We start from the raw sequence: 21,815 nt of genomic DNA, 5'->3' as shown, positions 1-21,815 counted from the left end.
CCACTCGAACAAATCGATGAGCAACGGGATGACAGTATGATTTTTATTTTTCCGTTTACTAGTGTTAATGAATACCATTAATTGATTTATATATATTAAACCAGTTTGCATCCCTGGAATGAATCCCACTGGTCATGATATATAGTCTTTGTTCTAAATGTTTGGGTTTCACCCAACTGTACTCTGTGCTTGGGAATCACTTCTGGTGGGGATTAGAGGAACATATGAGGTGCCAGGGATCAAACTTTGGTCTCTGCACGCAAAGCAAGCATCCTATTCCCTGCAGACCTGTATAGTTCTTTTAAAGTATTGTTGAATTTGGTTTGTTAACACTTTATTGAGGATCTTTCTATCTATATTCATCAGGGATATAAGTTTGTAGTTTGTGTCTTTGTCTGTGTATGAACGTGCGTGTGTGTGTGTGTGTGTGTGTGTGTGTGTGAGAGAGAGAGAGAGAGAGAGAGAGAGAGAGAGAGAGAGAGAGAGAGAGAGATGTCCTTGTCTACTTTGTTATCAGGGTTATGTTGATCTTATAGAAACTACCCACTGAGCAAATAGCACAGTAGGTAGGAAGTAGGTAGGATCCCCGGCACCACATATGTTCCATGAGTGAACCCTGCAGGAGTGAGCTGCCAGGAGTGATGCCTGAGCACAGGGCAGGAATGAGCCCTGAGCACTTACTAGTATGGCTCAGAAAACAAACAGCAAAAAATGACCCAAAAGTGAAGGGGCAGGCACTTCCTTTGCATGTGTTTGGCCCTGATTTGATCCCAGGTGTCATATATGGAGTAAGCCCTAATTCTGCGACCCCCTCAAATTTTTTTAATTCATAAATAATAGAGTTCTATTTCCATTTGAAAATGATAAAAAAAAGTGAATAAAGTTAGGAAAGTGAGCTGTGAAAAAATGGAAATATTAAAGGGAAATATTAAAGAGAAATTGTTTTTAAAAGTCGAATAAAACAATTGGAGCTGTAAAGGTCAGTAACATAGTTACTTCAAGTATTTGAAATTGGATTTTGGGAAGAAGCTAGAATCAGCAAACTTGAAGATACTTTTTTTTTTTTTTTAGTGAATCACCATGAGGGTCTTTTTTTTTTTTTTTAATTTTATTGAATCACTGTGAGATAGTTACAAGCTTTCATGTTTGGGTTACAATCACACAATGATCAAGCACCCCTCCCCCACCAGTGCACATTGATACATTTCTTTCTTTCTTTCTTTCTTTTTTTTTTTTTTTTGCTCTTTGGGTCACACCCAGCCGTGCACAGGGGTTACTCCTGCCTCTGCACTCAGGAATCACTCCTGGTGGGGCTCAGGGGACCATATGGGATGCTGGGAATCAAACCCGGGTCGGCCGCGTGCAAGACAAACGCCCTACCCACTGTGCTATCACTCCAGCCCCGATACATTTCTTTTTAATGTGGAATATTTCATGAATTTGTGTCTCAATCCTGCGCACAGGCCATGCTAATCTTCTTTTTCCAGTATAGTATATGTGCTGCCAAAACAAACACAGAGATTTTTCTTTTCAGTTTGTTTACCTCTTTTGTATGCGGGTGGGAAGAGGGTGAGCTCAGAGTTTACTCCTGGCTTCCTGTGCAGGGATCAACCTAGAGGTGTTGGGGTGCGGGTCAGGGGAGCCATATGCAACGCCGGGTATCAGAACAGATTGTCCCTGTGCAGGTGCCTTGCCCCCTGTACTGTCTCTGTGGTCCTGTGTAGCTCTTGAGCCCTGTTACTTTTTTCACCCTGCTGCCCTAATACAAACTTTATGGTTTTTGCTCAGATTCCAAATGGTTCTGCTTCGTAGGATAGATGCACTTCTATACTACCAGATCTTCAAACATCTCGAATTTGTTATTGTCTCTGCACTTGAATGCCTCTGAGGACAGCCTGATGGCTATAGAGTGAACTTAACTTTCCTTACTTTATTCATTTGGGGGGAGCATTATTTTGGAGGAGAGGTACTGGGCCACATCTAGGTGTGCTTAGTACTTACTTACTCCTGCCTCTGCCCTCAGGGGTCATTCCTGAAGGAGCTCTGGGGACCATATGAAGTGCTGGGGATTGAACCCACCTCAGCTGCTTGCAGGACAAGCACCTTCCCCATTGTAGAGTCTCTCCAGCACCTGTTATAGCACTCTGGGAACTTCCTGTTCTGTCTCAAGCTTATGGTATCATTTTGTCTAACACCAGCCCCGTGATCTTTACGTACCCTAACCATATGTACTAAAGTATAAAGTTGAGTACAATAAAAAGTTGGAACATATTTGGGTTTTGTTTCTTTGTTTTGGTTTTGGGGCCTTACCTAGTGATGCTCAGAGATGATTTCTGGCTCTGCACTTAGGAATCTCAGAGGACCATATGGGATGCTGGAGATTGAATCCAGGTCAGTTGAATGAAAGGCAAGTGCCTTACCCACTATACTCTCTTTCTGGCTCCAAAAGTTGAACATATTTGTTAGTCAAAATTATTTTCCTGTGACTGGCTATGTGACTAGAATTTCTGTATATATATATATATATACATATATATATTACATATAATATATATATATTATATAGGGCTGGAGCCATAGCACAGCAGGTAGGACATTTGCCTTGCACGCAGCCAACCTGGATTCAACTCCTCCGTCCCTCTCGGAGATCCCAGCAAGCTATGGAGAGTATCTTGCCCACACGGCAGAGCCTGGCAAGCTATCTGTGGCATATTCGATATGCCAAAGATAGTACAACAAGTCTCACAATGGAGACAGTACTGGTGCACAATCGAGCAAATAAATGCGCAGGGGGTTGACAGTGATACAGTAATATATATGTATATATATAAATATACATATATATGTGTGTGTGTATATATACATACATATATGTATATATATATATATATTATAGGTTGTTAAAATTGACTCCTGGGAGCCCAAGAGTTAGTACAGGGGTTAAGGCAGATGCCTCAGATACAGCTCCCACTGGTTTTATTTCCAGCACTACATGGTCATCTCTAGGCATTTCTGCAGCCCTAAAGGCCCTTGAACACTCCTGGGTGCTGCCCAGGTGATCCCCACCAGTAGTACTGCAGCATCTCTCAAAAGCATCCTCTGACTCACCCTTGCATTGAATCCCCTGCCCGTGAGCCAGGTCCTCAGGTAGGGTTCCCAGGTATCCTAAGCATCTCTTAGAACACGCCCTCGAAATATAAAGATAAAATGGACTTTCCAATAAAAGCTGTCATTGTCAAATCAGTCAGGGGGTCACCAGTACTATTGCTGTTGATAGCGAATCATTTCTAATGAAACGAAGTATTAACATAACAACCTTGGATGTGAACTTAGCCCAAAATATATAGGCTGAGCCTTGAGAGATAATTTTCAGTTCCTGGAAGTTGAAGGTCTAGAGTAAAGGTGTCCAGAATTATTTAGCCTACCACTTGCTTTCAGAGCTAAAAAAAATTAAACTCAGTCTCACTACAGGTCATCTGCCTTCTTTTTTTTTTTTTTTTTTGGTTGTTTTTTTATTTGGTCACACCCAGCGATGCACAGGGGTTACTCCTGGCTCATGCACTCAGGAATTACTCCTGGCTGTGCTCAGGGGACCATAAGGGATTCTGGAATTCAAACCCTGGTCGGCCACGTGCAAGGCAAAAGCCCTACCTGCTGTGCTATTGCTCCAGCCCCTCATCTGCCTTCTTTAAGTGAACAAATAGAAAAGCAACTTCATCCAAGGCCAGGTTGCTATCATCCCTCTGGGTCCTTACAGCGCCCTCTAGAGGGCGGTATAGCTTGCCTGGGAAACCTTGCTTGAGGTCCAAACTCAACACTGGGAGACATGTAGACTGGAAGGTTGGAAATACTGCTTTTCAGATGACTTCAACAAATCATTGTATAATTTTTTTTCTTTTGCTTTTTGGGTCACACCCGGCGATGCACAGGGGTTACTCCTGTCTTTGCACTCAGGAATTACTCCTGGCAGTGCTCAGGGGACCATATGGGATGCTGGGGATTGAACCCGGGTCGGCCTCATGCAAGGCAAACACCCTACCCGCCCTATCGCTCCAGCTCCATTGTATATATTTTTTAAGTGCTAGTCTTAAGAATACTTAAGGGACTTAACTACAAGATGTAACATGTAGTTCTGGATACTTTGTAAAAACAGCTTTAAAATGTTCTATAAACTATTTTAGATACTAGATAAAAGTTTACTTAATGATATTACTAGTATGGATAAGCCAGAAGTAAAAATACTAAAATGATAAGATAGATATAATTAATTGCATGAAACAGATTACTACATTGAGTTTTTCAAGGAACAATATGTAGATGAGTGTATTAACATTTATGGTGGAAATGTGATGCTTGTACTTATCAGGGTTTTCATTTCCAAGGCAACTGTATTCTGTAAAAAATTTCATTGAAATAATTTTTGTTAAAATTCACATTACGCCTTTGGATGCCATATATATGAATTAAGATGTGAATATAGCCACCAAAATGTCAAGTTATGGTTTTTAGGGTTTCACAATTTCAGGGGATTATGCTTTCTATCTGAATGTTTTTAAATGGGTGTGCATTATATTACTGTATAAGGAGAGAAGGAACAAAGTCATTTTCCTGTGGGAAAGAAGCCAAATCTATTGTAATGGACAACTCACAAAGAGAACTGCAACAGAGTGCAGCTTTCCCCCTCTGACTTGGATGCAGTATGCACAGGAAAACACTGCGAATGACTCATTTCACCCGGAAAGGAGCATATTTCATTTGGATAAAGGTGACAAGTATGGAAGAGGTTACAGAATTATAATTTTAGTAAGCCTTAAAATTATTAAAGATACTTCCCCCCAGTACAAAGTAAACTTTATCTAGGAGAGGGCTGCTAGTTGTATTAAATGAACTTTAAATAAAATCTCCATCTTCAAGTTTCTGAAACCATCTCTTCGCTCTGTCCTGCGGTGTCTCAGCTCCCTGAGACCCCAGGTCTGGGAGCTGGAAGCTTTTGCTTCTGAGCTGTATTTATTCTTTAATGTCAGTTGCCCTTCTGAAACGAGAAAAAAAAAAAAAAACACGTTTGGTATAAAGCCCCCAAGACAGTCGTGAAGGGCCTAGCAGAATCCCAGCACATTGGCAGGCCCTAAAGAAAGGCCTGTTGAGCTGAGGAGGAACATTGCTCCTCCTGCTTTCGAGTGTGAAGAGGGGGGATTCCTTGCTTTAGCAGTCTTTGTAGTGGTGGTACCCCCACCCCACGCCTCTTAGATTCAACAGGTACTACCCCAGCTAGTCAGTCACACTTGGGGCCCGCCGTGGAGTCACACAGCCACTGGGTGTCCAGCCCTGGGCACCCACTGATCACCGCGCGGCACCCAGCAGGCAGGTCCAGACGTGGGTGCAGAGCACGCGCAGGCGCAGACGCTTCGGGCGAGCTAAGCGTCCAGGTGGGGCTTCGAGGAAAGGAAATCCACCCTCGCCGCCCGGTAGCGGGCCAATGGGGACGCTCGGCCTCGCCGCGGGCCAATGGGACGGGGCGCGGGGCGGGGCGGCGGGCGGAAGGAGCCGCTCTCACGTGAGTAGGGGGCGGGGAGGGCGGGGGCTGGGCGGCTGGGGAGGCCCAGGCGGCGGAGCCTCCGGGACGGCGAGCGGCGGAGGAGGAGACCGCGGGTCGGGTAGGGCCGCGTTTCCTCTCCTCCTCCCCCCCCTCCTATGCACCGAAGCCCAGGGGCCGGAGGCGGGGGTGGGATCGCGGGCGGCCCCCGCGGCGAGCCAGCCTGCGGGCGCTCATCTTCCCGGGAGCCGGGCTCGGAGGGGAGCCGAGATTGGGGGGAGGGGGAGCCGAGGGGCGAGGGCGCATGCGCGGGCCCGGGCGGCCCCTGCCCGAACCGGTTCCCCCTGTCTGGGTGGGTGTCTGGTCTGGGGAGGCGCGTGCTCCTGGACATCCTTCTGCCCGCCCTGCCCCCCGCCCGCTCCGCCATGCCCCGTGCCAGCCGAGCCGGTTTTTCTCCTGACTTGGGGGTGTGGGGCCTGGTCCAGGTGGGGATTGCAGCCCCTCCCGCCGCCTCAGTTTCTCCCTGTTGCACGCAGGGCCCGTGCGTTTGTGTGTGTGAGTGATGTAGCGTGTGGGTCCTCTGCTTGCATTCTGGGCCTGTGTGTGTTTGTGTGCATGTTGTTGCGAGTGATATGGCGTGTGGACCCCTTGCTTGCATTCTGGACCTGCGTGTGTGTGTTGTTGCAAGTGATGTAGCGTGTGGATCCCCTGCTTGCATTCTGGGAGTGTGTATATGTGTATGTGTTGTTGTGAGTGATGTAGGTTATGGGTCCCCTGCTTGCATTCAGGACCTGTGTAAGAGGTGTGTGTGTGTGTGTGTGTGTGTGTGTGTGTGTGTGTGTGAGAGAGAGAGAGAGATGTAGCGTGTGGGTCCCCTGTTTGCATTCTGGGCCTGTATGTGTGGTGTTGTTGTTAGTGATGTAGCGTGTGGGTCCCCTGCTTGCACTCTGGGCTTGTGTGTGTGTGTGTGTTGTTGTTGTGTGTGATGTAGCGTGCGGATCCCCTGCTTGCATTTTGTGTGTGTGTGTGTGTGTGTGATGTAGCGTGTGGTTCCCCAGCTTGCATTCTGGGCCTGGGCCTGTGTGAGTATGAGAGTGTGTATGTGATGTAGTACGTGGGTCCCCTGCTTGCATTGTGAGCGCGCGTGCGTGCGTGTGTGTTTGTGTTTGTGTGTGATGTAGCGTGTGGGCCCCCTGCTTGCATTCTGGGCGCCCCCTTTCCTGCACAGCGTGCTGCCCATTAACGCCAGTCGGCCATCATCTCTTATCATTTCCCCCCTGGCAGTTCAGGTGTCTCTCGTCTGCTTGTGAGGGTCCGGACCCGGGGGCTCGTGGCTGGGTCTTTGGGGCCTTTGCATCCCGCGGGTTTGCGAGTGGTGCGCGGGGACCTCTCCCCGGAGCTCGCTGTCCACGCCCGGTGGTGCCTGGGCGCTCCCGCGGCGCCCGCGCCAACAGCTGTCGCACTGTCCACCCCTGGGCCGGCCGCGGGCAGCGCCGGGCTCGGGAGGGACCCGGGCAGCGTCCTTCTTCCGCGCTCACCGCGCTGGACCCCACCCCACCTCCCTGCTCTTTTCAAGTCACCTTCCAGCCTGGGCACCCCTTCTTGGCCCTAGGAGGGCAGTTTGTTGGCTGTTGTCGCTTTTTACCAGCGGGAATAAAACGGTCAGCGACAGGGTTTCGCAGTTTGCTGTTTCATTCAAATAAACACCTGTAATCACGCACGTGTGTCTGGAGTTAGTGAATCACGGATGCCTGGGTTTCGGAGCCGCTGTGTTTCGGAGGAAGAAAACTCTGGAGACGTGGATTGAACTGTTTGTCCCATTAGGATGTTTGAAAAGTAGTTGGAAAAAATGCCTAGGTGACAAGGAAGTACGCACTCAGCTGTTTTATTTAAGCTCGGACCTGTTGGTCTTATCTCAAGCTTGGGCAGGGTGCGATTTAATATGCACCGAAGGGGTGTAAGAGTTTACTCATAAAAAGCAAAAATACAGGAGAATTCTTTGGCATCTTCTTTCGTGTACCATGATATGCATTAAGGTTAAAATTCATGACTGGTTAGGCTTTATTAGTAAACTCAGATGTTGGTGCCGGAGCGATAGCACAGCGAGTAGGGCATTTGCCTTGCACACAGCTGACCAGAGTTCCATCCCCGGCATCCCATATGGTCCCCCGAGCACCGCCAGGAGTCATTCCTGAATGCAGAGCCAGGAGGAACCCCTGAGCATCGCTGGGTGTGATCCAAAAAGAAAAAAAAAATTCAGGTGTTGCTTTCTCTAATATGAATTATGAGCTCAGATTTATTAGTAAAATGAAACTTGCTATGATATACGCTTTGTTTTTTGAACCACTTTACAGTTAAATGACTGGCATTAATGTGGTACATATTAATCTGATGAGTTCATCTATCAACAATTCATTTTGGCTTTGGCATCGTGTTTTATTAGTTTACACGTACTCAGTCTGCAGTAGCTAGTAACATAACAGACCTGACTAGATGACAGTGAGGACCCCTGTTTTCCTATTTTATCTGTCATATCAGAAGAAATGCATTGCACATGTTAGATATGTGATAGAACATCCGTGATTTTTCCGAAATCAGCTTTATACCCCAGATTCTCTTAAGGAAGTTACTGTCTTTTATTATGTTCCCAGCTGAAGTGGAGTCTGCTTAGAACATCTCTTTTCACTCTCATTGTATCAAGTGAACTGAATATGGGCTTCAGAAAATCAGTTTATATTGGTGCTGCAGTTGCTTGTCCGTAAGGACACTAGTGCGAGTGACTGAAGCGAGCTGCCCGTAATATTATCTTTCTGGTTTTCATTACGTTAAAATGTCATCAGAGCTCACCAACACGTGGAATGAGTTTACAATGATTAAATAATCTTCCTTTGGACTTAAAACCTAAATATTATTAAAGAAGTGCTAATTTAACCAAGATGTAAATAAATAAGCAGTTTGCCGTGATAGCGAATGCATTGTAACTGTTTCGGTTTTGAGTAGATTTATTGCGATAGTTAGGGTCAGGAAAATGCACTTCCACAGCTAAGGACCTTTTGGCCATGGGTATGTATATATAAGAAAAAAACAAACAAACCCGTTACCAGGAGCTGTGTTTTGCCTAAAGTGGTTATCTGGTTCTCCCAGTCCCCTCCTAGGTTTATATTCATTCTTGGGGGTGGGGGTGATGCAGTTTTGGGCCTTCCCCAGCAGTGCTCAGGGGCTTGGTCCTGCTCTGTCCTTGGGAGTGATGCTGATGGCACTCAGGAAACTGAATGAGGTTCCTGGGATAGAACCAGGGCAGCCACATACAACACAAGTGTGTTAACCCCACTGCTACTCATGCACGTCTGTGTTTGGGGTAGGGGGCCCCCAGCCAGTGATGCTCAGTGGCTGCTCCCGCTTCGAGGGCTCAAACGACTGGACTGTGTGCGGCAAGCACCTTAGCCTCTGTACTGTTTCTCTGGCACCCTGGGACAATTATTCTTTAGATAACTTGTAAGTCTTTAGGAAGCTTTAAGTCAGAGCGATATTGGCTAGACATCTGACCCTAACTGCCTTGTTTCTCTCTGTGTACAAAGACTAAGGGACCAAATATGGCAATTTGCAAATCTTGAACACTTTCGTTTATAGAACTTAGCCTAGAAGTTGCCCCTTTTTTTTCCCAAAACAGCCATAAATAATACTCTTAGGTAGTCATCAGTGGGAATTTTTCAAAGATCGCTCATGCTTGGCATTAAGCAGATTATTTTGGCTCTAAAACATGAGAAGTATCTCCTGTCCTACGATGCTGTCCAACTAGGAGGTTTGTGTAATCTCTTGAATGTTAGTGCCTGGTTGGATGTATATCACCTTAAGGTTTGCATCAGCTTTGGTGCTATAATCACTACATCCTAGTATCAGTTTTTTTGTGGCAGCACATTTTTTTTCTCCATAGTGAAGTCTGGCATTTCCGTTTTCCTTTTTGTTTTGAACTACTCCCGGTGATGCTCACAGGTTACTCCCTGCTCTTGCCCAGGGGTCACTCCTAGTGGCGTTTGGACGACTATTCAGATCTGCGGATTAAAACTGGGCCTTCTGTATGCAAAGCATGTACTCAGCCAGTTGAACTATTTCTCCGGCCCTGAAATCTGGCATTTCTCCCTTTTTAAAAATTTCGCTTTTTTTTTGTTTTTGTTTTGGAGCCACACCCAATGGCGGCCAGGGCTAACCCCTGGCTCTGCACTCAGGGATCACCCTTGGCAGTGCTCAAGGACCATGCGGGATGCCAGAGATTAAACCACCCTGGCATCCCATATGAGTAAAGGAAACGTCTTACTCTTACTCTTTGTACTATCGCTCTACCCCCCTGAGCCAAACCTTTCTGGTTAATGGCAGATATTCTCGAAAATCAATAAAAAGGTTTGACATTCCCTGGTTTCGTAATACATAGTCTGTCCCAGTTTCTTATGGGGGGTGGGGGGGGCTCACCTGGTGGTGCTGGGAAAATCTTGTTTTTTGTTTGGTTGTGTTTTTTTTTTTTTCTTTTTGAGTCACACCCAGCGATGCTCAGGGGTTACTCCTGGCTTTGCACTCAGGGATTACTCCTGGCAGTGCTTGGGGGACCATATGGGATGCCGGGGATCGAGCCCGGGTCGGCCGCGTGCAAGGCAAATGTCCTACCCGCTGTGCTACTGCTCCGGCCCCCGGGAAAATCTCCTTGTATGCCCTCCACCACCAGAGTCCCATCTGCTTCTTGGTCCCCTCCAGCCCCGGCCCCTTTCAGTTAGCAAACTCAGTTCACTTGGCAGATTCTCAAGGTCTATTTTCGCTGGCCACTGTTTATTCACTGACTGCATTTCTTTATATTCCACACATGAGAAATGTCATTTCATATTTGTCCTCTCTTTGACTCATTTTATTCAGCATGATACCCCAAAGTTCAGTGAACTCTATAGGTTCAGTGAGCTGCAAGGTAACGTCTTATAACTGAATGGCAGTCCATTATGTGTCTATTCCTCATTTTTATTTTTTGGCCAGCAGGTCCACACCAGTGGTGCTCAGGGGCCACTCCTGGCAGTGCTGGGGCTGGGATCAAAAGGGAACAAAAGAGTGCAAGTATCTTTTTGAATTAATGTTTTTTTGCACTTGGCAATAGAAATAAGAAGTGGAATCTCTAGGTCATATGAAAGGACATGGATACTCAAAACCGAAAAAACACTCTTGGGGCAAGAGGGCTGGGATACACACTAGGCATGCAGAAATGCCCACCCCGCCTGGTCCTATCTACATGGGCTCCTAAATTTGTGCACTTCTGGGTCTGGCCCAGAAACAAAATTGGGAGAAAAAAAAAATTATCTTCACAATATTTTGTTGAATTCTTCAGTTTTGATAAGGCAAATCAAATTCTGTTACTATTTTTAAAACACTTCACATCGCTCCTAAACTGTTTCTATGACTCCTCCAGATGGTCAAGACAATTATTATTTTTTTTTTAGCTTTGTTACCCTGCCCATGGAAGTAAATGTTTCTTGATTCTTGATGAGACTGTGAGCTAAAAATAATAAACATGTATCTTTTCCTCCTTTGTTACCAGGAAAAACAAATTAGACTAGCAAGGTCAGGATACACAGTCTCTCAGTAGTGCTGTGTTAAGCTAACCTTCCTTTTCAGAGGTAGGTTTCTATTATGGGAATCCAATAAATTTAAATACTTAGTTTCAGAAATATTGTGTAAACGTGACATCAAGGCAGCATGTCTAGATTTCTGGGGAAATTGTTCTTGAAATATCACAGGAACATAATAAAACTATAGGGTTGACTTTTTCAGGCATTAAGTGTAATGCCTGAAACACTCAGTCAAAACAGTAAAATTAATTATATGCATTTCCTCTCCTCTTACCTTTTATCCATGATTTAATTAGAGGTATAAAAATACAGGTGGGAAAGTAAGCTTTGATATCATAAAGACATACATAATTCACATCTTGCAAGAGCTTAGTATCTGAATATAAATAAGCTAGTGACTGATGTGCATGTGTTTCTTTAAAAAAAAAAAATGCTTATAGGGCCAGAGAGATAGGAGGGTTAAGGCACTTGCCTTGCATGCAACCTGCATTAGATCCACTGCCAGGAGTGATCTCTGAGCTCTGCTAGGTATGGTTCAACAATCAAAAAAAAAAAAAAAGAAAAATTATGAATTGAACTGGAAACTTACCTGTCATTTTTTACCACCCTCTTTTTTCCTGGATCCCCCATTTGTAAAGGAATAGAAGAGTGCAGTCACTTCATTTTAAGTATGAGAAAACTAAAGCTGCAGCGTTACCCAAGGCAGATCATGAAGGATGGTCGAGGGCCGGAGATAGTGCAGAGGTTGGTCTGTATGGTTCCTCCGCGCCCATCTCCGGTTGCAGCCCCGGTGACCCCTGAGCACCTCCAGGTGTGGCCCTGGAAACCTCCAACACAGCCTCTAGTGTTTCTAGTGTCCCCAACACTGCAGGGACTAAACAGTAGCTAATTCTTGGGCCCCTGGACCTCATAACCACTGCTTGAGATCTCCCCATCCCTCCAGACAAATTCAATTCCCAAGGTTTTTTAAAAAATATATACCTGACTTTAAACTTAAAACTTCTTTTTTTTTTTTTTTTTGCTTTTTGGGTCACACCCGGTGATGCATAGAGGTTACTCCTGGCTCTTCACTCAGGAATTACTCCTGGCGGTGCTCAGGGGACCATATGGGATGCTGGGATTCGAACCCGGGTCGGCCGAGTGCAAAGCAAACGCTCTACCCACCGTGCTATCGCTCCAGCCCCAAACTTAAAACTTCTTAAAGCTTCAGTAAAATTTGATTACTCAATGAGAAAGTGAGAAAGTTCTGAAAATATCGATGCTAAGCACATCACTGTATTGATTTCGTGAATTCTTGTTTGTTTGGAACAGCTTTGGGTCACTCCTGGAGGTGCTCTGGGAACTGCAGGGTCAGGGATTGAGCTGGAGTTCTTGCACACAAAGCACATGGTACAGCCCAGGGAGCCATCTCCCTGACCTAAAACAATTTTTATAGGCACATCTTGTCGTGATCAAGGGCTGCACTGGGAAGAGGAGCTGGGTGAATGGCACGCAAGCTGGGGCAGGGATTCAGACTCGGGACCTCACACATGCTCAGTGCTCCACAAGGGCTACCTACCAAAGTGGCCTAGATTATTTTTACGATTCTTGTTAACTTGTCTTACAAATTCCTTTCACTGCAAATACTCCTGTAAGGGGTTTCCTTTTTAGTTCATCTAGATTTGCTCTCCAAGAAGGACTAATAGTTTAGGAAAGTAAATTATTTGAAATTTGCCTGAGTAGCATCTAGATAAGCCTATTTTTCTGGCTTCTAAGTGCTGCTGTTGACTTGAGATAATTAAGTTTCTTTTTGTTCTAATTTGTAAATTAAGCTGAAATTATTCAGAAGGCCTACGTTAATGTGATTCACTCAGCTCACTCAGACATTTCAAAGAAACAGTCTCCAAACTGAGAGTCAAACAAAGCACATCTATTGTTTAGCAATTAGTGGTGGTGGAAAGGAATTTATTTTTATAAAGAGGGCATCCTTTTCCTTTGAGCTAGATTTGTCTTACTCTTTTAGGGATAGACTCTGAAGCCAGTGTGAGGGAACAAACTTCAGAGCCTAGAAAACAAAGAAAAGGGCTCGTGGGGTGACCTTGGTGGTCCCACGGTACCAGCAAGCCTGAACATTCTCGAGGATTACCATGCTTTAGTGAATGTGTCTGAAATCATGGCTTAAGTTATTATAAAAGCATAGGAATGGGCTGGAGCTATAGCACAGCGTGTAGGGCGTATGCCTTGCACACGGCCGACCCAGGTTCGAATCCCAGCATCCCATATGGTCCCCTGAGCACTGCCAGGGGTGATTCCCGAGTGCATGAGCCAGGAGTGAGCCAAAAAGAAAAAAAATAGGAAAAGTTACTATTTTACTGTTGTGGTAAATGCTGTAGTTCTGTGATCCAGGTAGGAAGCAAACTCACAGAAAGCCTCAGGAGCTCCGGAGGGAAGTGATGAGTGTTACAGAAAGGAAAGGGGGAGATGGAGTATTTGCTTCTCTCCCCAGGTTGCCAGGGTGGGAGGGCCAAACCCCGGGAACAAAGACATGTTCCTGGCTTAGCAAACAGTGTGAGCCTAGAGGGTCACGGCATGCGGGTGCGTTCTCTGATCCATTTTCTAGAAAGAGGCAAGACTAAAATTGTAGATAGGCTCCAGATTCTGAGGAGCTGATGGGAAAAGGAGTTTGGCTTTTATTCGGTTTTCAGTCAAGAACAGTCAGGAGTTTTGAGGAAGGGCTCAACCCTTTCCTCAAAATGTGTGATTGAAAGTTCAGAAAGATACACTCTGAAACTTGATAATTAGCAGAGAGAATCTAGAGAGACTTAAGTTCTTGCTAAACTGGAAGAGAATGAAGGGGTCAGGTCAGTGACATGAAAAATGACAAGAAGGTTAGATGTGGGGGATATTTTAGAACTAGTAGCACTGTATCACTGTCATCCTGTTGCTCATCAATTTGCTCCAGTGGGCCCCGGTAACGTCTCCATTATGAGACTTGTGACTATTTTTGGCATATTGAATACACCACGGGTAGCTTGCCAGGCTCTGCCGCACGGGCGGGATACTCTCGGTAGCTTGCCGGGCTCTCCGAGAGGGATGGAGGAACCGAACCCGGGTCAGCCGCGTGCAAGGCAAATGCCCTACTCGCTGATATAGCCCCAGTCCTTTTTTAGAACTAAATCCTATTGAAGTGCCAAGGAAGAATGGGAAAGGGGGTAATTGTGATTTTTAGTTTGGGTTTTTTGTTACTTTTTTTTTTTTTTTTTTTTTGCTCTAAGGATTGAGATGTTTGGTTTTTTGACATATCTGTTTTGGATCCAGTGGTTGTTTAACTGGGAGAGGCACTTTGAGGAAGAATGTGTTTGTGTGTGTGACGGGAGAGGATCTATATGGCTTTTGTGTTGCTTATTTGGGTCTCTTTTAGGGGGAGGGCACAACTGGCGGTGCTCAGGGCTTACCCTGGCTCTGTTTGTAGAGATTTCTCCTGGCACGGCTCAGGGGACTCTATGGGGTGTCCGGGTTGAACCCGAGTCGGCCATGTGCCAGGCAAGCACCCTGCCCACTCTACTATTGCTCTAGTTCCATCTGATTTATTCTTACAGTCTTGTGCATACCATCATCATTTTCAAGCGTTATGCTGTATTGTAATTGCAAGTTTACTTGTTCATTTTCTCTGCTACAATAAGTTTGTCACAAGAAAAAGGTGCCTATCATTCCCGTTATTCCACTGTACCAAGTGACTGGCCCGCATTGGTATTGGGAAGAGAAAGCACAAGTATCCATAGAGAGAAACTGGCGAGAAAAGTTGGGGCTACTCTGTCATCAGTCAGCATGAATTTAAAGTTAAACCTGAGCCGGTAGCATCACCAGGGCGCGTCTGAACAGAGAGGAACAGGGTAGACTTCGGCGAGTGGGTTGGTGGTGCTCCCTGGGCTCCCTGCTGCTCAGACACGAGCTTTCTCCAGGGATCCTATTTTCTGGCTGCGGTGCCCACACCTTTCCTCCCCCACCTCCCGGAAGTTGTCATCGCCCGGGGTGGCCCCCTTATGATTATGCTCACACAGCGACATTCGGGGCAGCCAGAAATTGCTTGTGGTGCTGGAGGTGACCCTGTCCAGCTCCGGACACAGAAAGCAGAGACTCGGGGGCCCCACTCAGTGCATGTGGTACCTGCAGTTGAACTGCAGTTGCGCTCTGGCTTTCTGAGCAGTGACTCTTACCACTAAGCTCTCCCCTGGGCCCCGGGTGGTCCTTTGAGTTTTGTTTGTAATGTACTTCCCCTGGGCCCCCCTCTCCACTCCCCCGCCCATTCTCTTCCCGTTGTGGTTGTGCTGAGGGGGCTTCATGCTTGGGTTGAGGCACCTGCATGTACTTTGGTTGTTTTACTGGAGACCGTCATGCAGCCATGTTGCTGCATCGCACTCGGTGTATGGGGGAACCTCTCGTGTTTGCAAAGCAGTACCAAAAAGGGGCAAAAAGTGCATCAAAAAGACTTGGGATATCATGACCCTAATTTTTGGTCAGAAATTGTCTCCGCCACCAGCCCCCGAGATCAAGGCCCTCAAGATCAGGCTCTTAAAAAGTAAGCTTTGTATCCGGCATCCGACTGTTTTTGAAGTAGCTACCAAGGAGCCTTTATCCTGGCAGGCTCTTTTCCATTTCATTCTCTATTAACTGGGTCTAGGGAGTCTGTGAAGAGATTGACAACAATTGTGGTGCATTATTTGCTGTTTTTTTGCTACGTATAAAATCATCTCTTGGGGCCAGAGCGATGGTACAGCATGTAGGGCATTTGCCTTGCATGTGGCTGACCCCACCTGGTTCGATCCCCAGCTTCCCATATGGTCCCCCAGGCACCACCAGGAGTAATCCCTGAGTATCTCTGGGTATGACCCAAAAAGCAAAAACAAACAAACCCAAAATCATCTCTTAAGAAAGGAACTCAAAGGACTGGAAGGCGAGCTTAGCCTGCACAGGATGCTGGGTTTGATCACCCCCATCCCGTGTTCCACTGGGTGTAGACTTGGTAGCCCTCTACCCTGTTGGAGTACCCAGCCCCCAGCCATTACCTTTGATTCAGTAGAGTGATTTGGGGTCAAAGGTGCATCAAAAAGACTTTTGATATCATGACCCTAATTGTAGTCAGAAATTCTCCAATGCTCTTTTGTGCTAAAAGGATAAAAGCAGCTCAGAGATAGAGGACTGGGAGGAACCCCAATGCCTCAGTGCCAAAAAGTGCTGGTGCTAGAGCCCCAGCAGGAGCGACTGCTGAGAACTGGAGCTCAGAGCAGTCCCCAGCATTACTGAGTGTGGCCCCCCAATCAGCCAGCAGATAAAGTTTGAGACAATGAAAATGTCGCATGATAGAGTGGGGGTGTGAGTGCAAGAGACTCCATAATCCAACAAGATTACTGATTGAGAGTTTGATATGCATTTCGCACCATACCCAGTGGTCCTCGGGGCTTACTACTAGCTCTGTTTTCAGGGATCATCCTGGTGGTCTTTAGGGGACCTTATGCAATGACAAGGATTAAACTAGGGTCGGCTGCATGCAAAGCCAATTCCTTAGCTCCTGTATGATCTCTCCCTTCCTTAAAACTACTGACTTTAAAAGTGATTGTGAAAGGGAATATGGGGGTGGAGAATTCTTGAGTTTGCTCTCCCCAGCCTGACTCTGTGTGTGTGTGTGTGTGTGTGTGTGTGTGTGTGTGTGTGTGTGTGTGTGTGTGTGTGTGTGTGTATGGGGGGCGGTCGGGGGTGCACCCAGCTGTGCTCAGGGCTCACTCCTGGCTCTGCACTCAGGGATCACTCCTGGTGTTGCTCAGAGAACCCCATGGGATGCCCGAGTTCAAACTCAGGTCAGCTGCCTGCAAGGTAAACTTCCTCCCCACTGTGCTGTGGCTTTACCACTGCAAATATGACTTCTCTTTATCAGTCTGGGAAAGAATTGCCTTTTACTGGGAGTATTTCATCTTTTCCATTTTATTTTCCTTTTTCTTCAATTCTTGGCACCTACTTTGTGCTATTATTCCCAGCCTCAGGATCTAAACGTTAATAGGACAAAAAAAAAATTTCTTGAAAATCTTAAACACTAAACACGATTAAAATATCATGGGTGTCAGGTGGGGATAGGTGATATCCAGTAAGGCTGGAAGAGGAATGGCGGTATGGGATGTTTTGTGGAGGAGGTTTTGTACTTCCTTGCCCTTGAGAATTAGAATTACAATCCAAAGAAGAAAGACTCGAGCTCGATCTAGGGGTTTTCTTGTGGTAGGGCTGTACGTAGGGGCTGAAGACAAATGAGAACGGGCCTTCTGGTGCCAAGGCTGGCTGTGGTCTAGAATTCCGACAGTGCACAAGATTCAGGAGCATCTCTTTATTATGGAAGCCAGAGACGGAGTAGTCTGTTTTTTTGGTTTGGGTTTGATTTGGTTTTGATTTTGGAACGACGCCTGGCCCTGTTCATTCTGGACAGTGCCGAGGACCATTTGCATGGCCGGGGTTTGGACCCGGGTTGGCCGCATGCCAAGTCCCTCTGTCCGGCGCTGGAAGGGATAATCTCGTCGGGAGCTCTTAGCGCTCATGAACGCCCTCTTCGCTTCTGCCTATGTAGGACAGAGAAGGGAGAGTCTCCTTATGTAACTTTCCCTTGCGCTGCGCGGTGTTTTGATAAACCTCATTCCCACTGAGTGATTCAGTCACTTTCAGGTGCCAAAATAAACAGTATCTTGTGCAGTAACTTAGGTGTATTTTCCTATCACCTTGTCAAAGGAAATAGCTTGAACTTTGAAACTGCCAGGCCTTGGGTCCATAAGTGTAAGAATCATAGCATATTAACTTTGAAGTCTAGAGAATTATAGAAAGGGGTCCGTGTCTGAGAGACTTTTAGAGAACTTTCCCAGGTCCTCCGCTCTGTTTTGTTTTGTTTTGTTTTGTTTGTGTTTTGGAGCCATACCTGGCAGTGCTCAGGATCCCTCCCTCTGGGCTCTGGGATCACTCCGGGTTTGTGTGTGTGTGTGCGTGGTGGGGGTGGGAGGGTGACCATATGGGATGGCGGGGATCAAACCTGTGTTCAAGGCCAGTGCCCTCCCTTGTGTGTTCTCCCCAGCCCTCTGACAATTTTCCTTAGTTGTAGCACCTCTGAGGCTTAGTTTCCTCCACTGTGAAGTAGATGCGTGAAGATTGAATTAGGAGTCACTTAGCGTCAAATCATAATACGGCATAATAGTTGTAAGGAATGTAAAATGCCCTGGAACAGATATAAAACAGTCTAGCAGAGCAGATAGACTGATAAGACTTCGGAACAGGAGCAGTAGATCACAGATGAGGAATTGGAACAAGGAATATGAAGCAGGGAAATCTCTTTAGAAAGCCACATTTTATTTTTATTTATTTATTTTTTTTTGCTTTTTGGGTCACACCCGACAATGCACAGGGGTTACTCCTGGCTCATGCACGCAGGAATTACTTCCCTGGCAGTGCTCCGGGGAACGTTTGGGATGCTGAGAATCGAACCCGGGTTGGCCGAGTGCAAGGCAAATGCCCTTCCCGCTGCGCTATCGCTCCAGCCCAATAAAGTCACTTTCAAAGCTACAGTTTGGGGGGCCGGAGTGAGTGCAGTGGGTAGAGTGCTTGTCTGGCAGCGGCCAGCCTGGTTTAATCCCCAGCACCCCATCTGGTCTCCTGACCCCTACTTGAGTCCACAGCCTAAAGTTTGCCCTGGGCACCACCCTGTGTAAACACACACACACACACACACAATATCTCCCAAAAATTAAAAATAAAACACAACCTACAGTTAGGGGCCAGAGAGATGGTACCACAGGTAACTCGCTTGCTTGTTTCGCATGTGGCCAACTAGGTTCTGTCCCCAGCATCACGGTGGTTCCTGGATCGCCACCACGAATCACAGAGCCAGGAGTAAGTCCTGAGCACAGCCAGGTGGGACCAAACAACTAAGAATTTAAAAATAAAAAAACAAACACATTTTAAATGTTTATTTTGAAGTGTCTGCATACCACAGTGTGTATTTAGATATTTAAATTTATTACTGTGAATCTTGTAGCTGGTAGCTTGGGGGGCTGGGGGGTGGAGTGAGTTTGTGCGCAGTGGGGTAGCAGCTCTTCCTGACTTCCCGGAGTGACTCCTGGCAGTGCTCTGGTGATAATATGTGGTGCTAAGACTTCAAATCTGAATTCTGGGTCATAGTGCAGCCTCCGCCTTCACCTTTTAAACTCCTCTTTCCTCCTTTTTTTTTTTTTTTTTTTTTTTTTTTGCTTTTTGGGTCACACCCAGCGATGCTCAGGGGTTACTCCTGGCTTTGCACTCAGGAATTGCTCCTGGCAGTGCTTGGGGGACCATATGGGATGCCGGGGATCGAACCCAGGTCGGCCGCGTGCAAGGCAAACGCCCTACCCGCTGTGCTATCGCTCCGGCCCCTCCTCTTTCCTCCTTCCTCCTCTGTGATAGTTCTTACGTAAAGGAATTGGTTAAATAGAAGGTCCTGAGGGCTTCAGGGTTTGAACCTCAAGCTGCCAAGTTAAAGGGCTGCCTCTTGTCACCATTTCCTTATCTGTTATCTTTTAAGTTTTGTGGAATTCCTACTACCAGGTATTTAGATGTGAGCTTTGAAGGGAGAGGAGTGCTTTTCACAGTGAATATTCAGTAAATACATGCTGTTCAAATCTAAAGTGTAGATCAAGACTTTTTAAGTGGAGGGGCTGGAGCAAATAGCACAGCGGGTAGGGCGTTTGCCTTGCACGCTGCCAACACGGGTTTGAATCCCAGCATCCCTTATGGTCCCCCGAGCACCGCCAGGAGTAATTCCTGAGTGCAGAGCCAGGAGTGACCCCTGTGCATCGCTGGGTGTGACCTATAAAGCAAACAAGAAAAGAAAAAGAGTTTGTAAGTGGAGAGATTAGTTTCTTTTCTTTAGAACCTTTACTTATTTTAAGTATAAAATGAGCATAGAGCTGCTTTTTAAAAATTAACTAAAGCTCTCTCCACCTGATGTATTGCTTTTTTCTGTTACTGTTTTGACGACTAAGTGGGAACATTGCCAGCAAAGTATGAAGAATTAGGGTTTTTTGTTTATTCTTTTTTATTTCATTAAAACCCATAATGCCCAAAAGAAACAGATTTTTAGTGGTAGATAAGTTTGGGTTTTAGTTTAGAAGTCAGTAATCTTATTTTTCATATGTGACAGATTTTTGACGCAATAGCACAGCAGGTAGGGCGTTTGCCTTGCATGCGGCCGACCTGGGTTCAATTCCTCTGCCCCTCTCGGAGAGCCCGGCAAGCTACTGAGAGTATCCCGCCCGCACAGCAGAGCCTGGCAAGCTACCCATGGCGTATTTGATATGCCAAGAACTGTAACAAGTCTCGCAATGGGGACTTTACTGGTGCCTGCTCGAGCAAACTGATGAGCAACGGGATGTCAGTGATGACAGATTTTTATACTTTTTGCTGGGGATTTTTGGCATAAAAACTTATTGGTGGGGCTGGGAGCGATAGCACAGCGGGTAGGGCATTTGCCTTGCACAGAGCTGACCCGGGTTCGAATTCCAGCATCCCATATGGTACCCTGAGCACCGCCAGGAGTAATTCCTGAGTGTAGAACCAGGAGTAACCCCTGTGCATCGCCGGGTGTGACCCAAAAAAGCAAAAAAAAAAAAAAAAAAAAAAAAAAAAACTATTGGTAATGCACATGTTAAGCTAGATTCCAAAAATCCATGGGATGGGAAGATTGAGGTTTTAAGGAACTCTGAATTTTTTGCCTTGTTAGTACTTACCACATATTTAATCTGTGCTTGCTGTGCCTTGAATCTATTTATCTTGGGAGTTAATGTGAAATTTTGTTTCTTAGGAATGTACTTTTTAGGGTCAGGGATGAAGCTTGACTGCAAAGCACATGCCTTGCATACATGACACTTGATTCCCCAGCACCGTAAAAACTAGGAAAGAAAAGAGACAGTATTTTAAATTTAAATCCAAGAAAAGTATTAGGAGAACCTTATTGTCCTAAGGACTTTCCTTTTCATTTTTATGTACAGCTTTACAACTTAAAAGATAGCAAACAAACATTTACCACTTCCTTATTTTTCGAGGTCAAGAATTAGAGTTGCAACATATGCCAAATAAACCACTGTAGGTGCGCAGAGTTATTCTCATGGGAATGTGTGTGTGTGTGTGTGTGTGTGTGTGAGTGTGTGTGTGTGCGCTTGAAATCTGAAATTTCTTGACTTCTAATAGCATCAGATTCCCTTACCTGAAATAAATCTAAACTATAAGTAGTGAAATCCTTGGGAAAATATTTGGCAGTTTGGGTTGTTTTTTTTTTCCAAGTTTACCAAATGTATTTTGTAAGAATTTGAACATAATTGACTTTCTGGCAGACATCCTATATGAGTATCTTTATGGTTTTTGTTTTTCAGGCATTTTTAAAATATTTAATCATTCATGAGTTGAGCTTCATTCTTGAGTCATGGATGACAAGGCTTCTGTTGGAAAAATCAGTGTCTCCTCAGATTCAGTATCTACTCTTAATAGTGAAGATTTTGTCTTGGTTTCCAGGCAAGGAGATGAAACACCATCTACAAATAATGGAAGTGACGACGAGAAAACAGGACTCAAGGTAAAACTCCAGAGCCTAATTTATTTGCTTAGCTCTGCTAAGCTCATCCCAAAATTCGGCCTGATAGTCA

The 21,815-nt window shown here is 45.8% G+C and overlaps 1 protein-coding gene and 1 pseudogene across 6 annotated transcripts in view; one reads left to right on the top strand and one right to left on the bottom strand.

Annotated features, from left to right (window-relative positions):
- RABGAP1 (RAB GTPase activating protein 1) overlaps nt 1–21,815 on the top strand; it is a 172,402-nt gene that overhangs the window by 6,307 nt on the left and 144,280 nt on the right. Inside the window, exons 1-2 of one of the 6 annotated variants that reach the window (XM_004613339.3) lie at nt 5,575–5,654; nt 21,546–21,745. The exons of 1 other annotated variant lie outside the window; for it this stretch is intronic. In XM_004613339.3, the coding sequence (XP_004613396.2) occupies nt 21,596–21,745 (150 nt within the window). In that variant the 5' untranslated portion in view covers nt 5,575–5,654; nt 21,546–21,595. Of the gene's footprint in view, nt 1–5,574; nt 5,655–21,545; nt 21,746–21,815 lie in introns of those variants that run through there. 4 more of the 6 variants (XM_055123728.1, XM_055123727.1, XM_055123730.1 and 1 more) reach the window with 4 other exon arrangements.
- LOC129401467 (U6 spliceosomal RNA) lies at nt 1,417–1,516 on the bottom strand (annotated as a pseudogene).

This window comes from Sorex araneus, chromosome 1 (genome assembly GCF_027595985.1).
Source record: "Sorex araneus isolate mSorAra2 chromosome 1, mSorAra2.pri, whole genome shotgun sequence".
NCBI classification, from domain to species: domain Eukaryota; kingdom Metazoa; phylum Chordata; class Mammalia; order Eulipotyphla; family Soricidae; genus Sorex; species Sorex araneus.
The sequence above is the reverse complement of the archived record's forward strand: the minus strand, read 5'-3'. Positions and strand labels throughout refer to the sequence as shown.